Raw genomic sequence first — 793 nt, forward strand, 5'->3', positions numbered from 1 at the left:
GACAGACAGACAGACAGACACACAGGAGGACAGAGAGAAAAGAGGTCAGAGATAAAGGTTATTTTACTTAACGGTCTATCGGATTATCTCTCTGTCCCTCCACCTGTCTCACCTCCAGCAGACTATCTCCCACCAGCGTGATGAGCAGCTGGTGTCCGTGGCGTTGGCGGACAATGGCGGCATTCTCGGACGCGTACATGCAGGTGAAGTCGAACATGGCGACGTCTGGTTGACCGTAGTGGTTCATAGCAAAATCCAAAGATGGCAGCTGGTGATTGGTCGAGAAGTTGGCAGCCTCATGGGCATACGCCTGCAATGCATTCTGGTCCACATTCCCCCGAGAGAGGAGCTGTTCGGTGTCTGCGAAGTCCTGAAGGAGGAAGAAGAGAAGAGAAGGTTTTTACCTCCATCAGGTGAGTTCAGACTCTGACTCTTCATAATGTTCTGACATGACTAGATCTGAAGCAACAGCACACCTGTACTAAATCTGCAGTGTGTATCCAGGTGTGTATCTCTTTGGTGTCTATCCAGGTGCGTATCTCCATAGTGTGTATCCAGATGTGTATCTCTTTGGTGTGTATCCAGGTGTGTACCTCTATAGTGTGTATCCAGGTGTGTATCTCCATAGTGTGTATCCAGGTGCGTATCTCCATAGTGTGTATCCAGGTGTGTATCTCTTTGGTGTCTATCCAGGTGTGTATCTCCATAGTGTGTATCCACGTGTGTATCTCTTTGGTGTGTATCCAGGTGTGTATCTCTATAGTGTGTATCCAGGCGTGTATCTTCGTGGTGT

At 48.5% G+C, this 793-nt stretch overlaps 1 protein-coding gene across 1 annotated transcript in view; it reads right to left on the reverse strand.

Moving 5' to 3' along the window:
• Window positions 1-391, reverse strand: part of LOC111653403 (protein-methionine sulfoxide oxidase mical3b-like) — a gene marked incomplete at its 5' end in the record, with an annotated part of 21,265 nt that extends 20,874 nt beyond the window's left edge. Inside the window, one exon of the mRNA XM_087173406.1 lies at window positions 113-391. Coding sequence (XP_087029532.1) covers window positions 113-391 — 279 coding nt within the window. The remainder of the gene's footprint in view (window positions 1-112) is intronic.
• Window positions 392-793: the final 402 nt, after the last annotated feature.

This window comes from Seriola lalandi, unplaced genomic scaffold (genome assembly GCF_002814215.2).
Source record: "Seriola lalandi dorsalis isolate HSWRI2012SDOR001 ecotype SW California unplaced genomic scaffold, Sedor1 jcf7180002054196, whole genome shotgun sequence".
Taxonomy (NCBI): domain Eukaryota; kingdom Metazoa; phylum Chordata; class Actinopteri; order Carangiformes; family Carangidae; genus Seriola; species Seriola lalandi.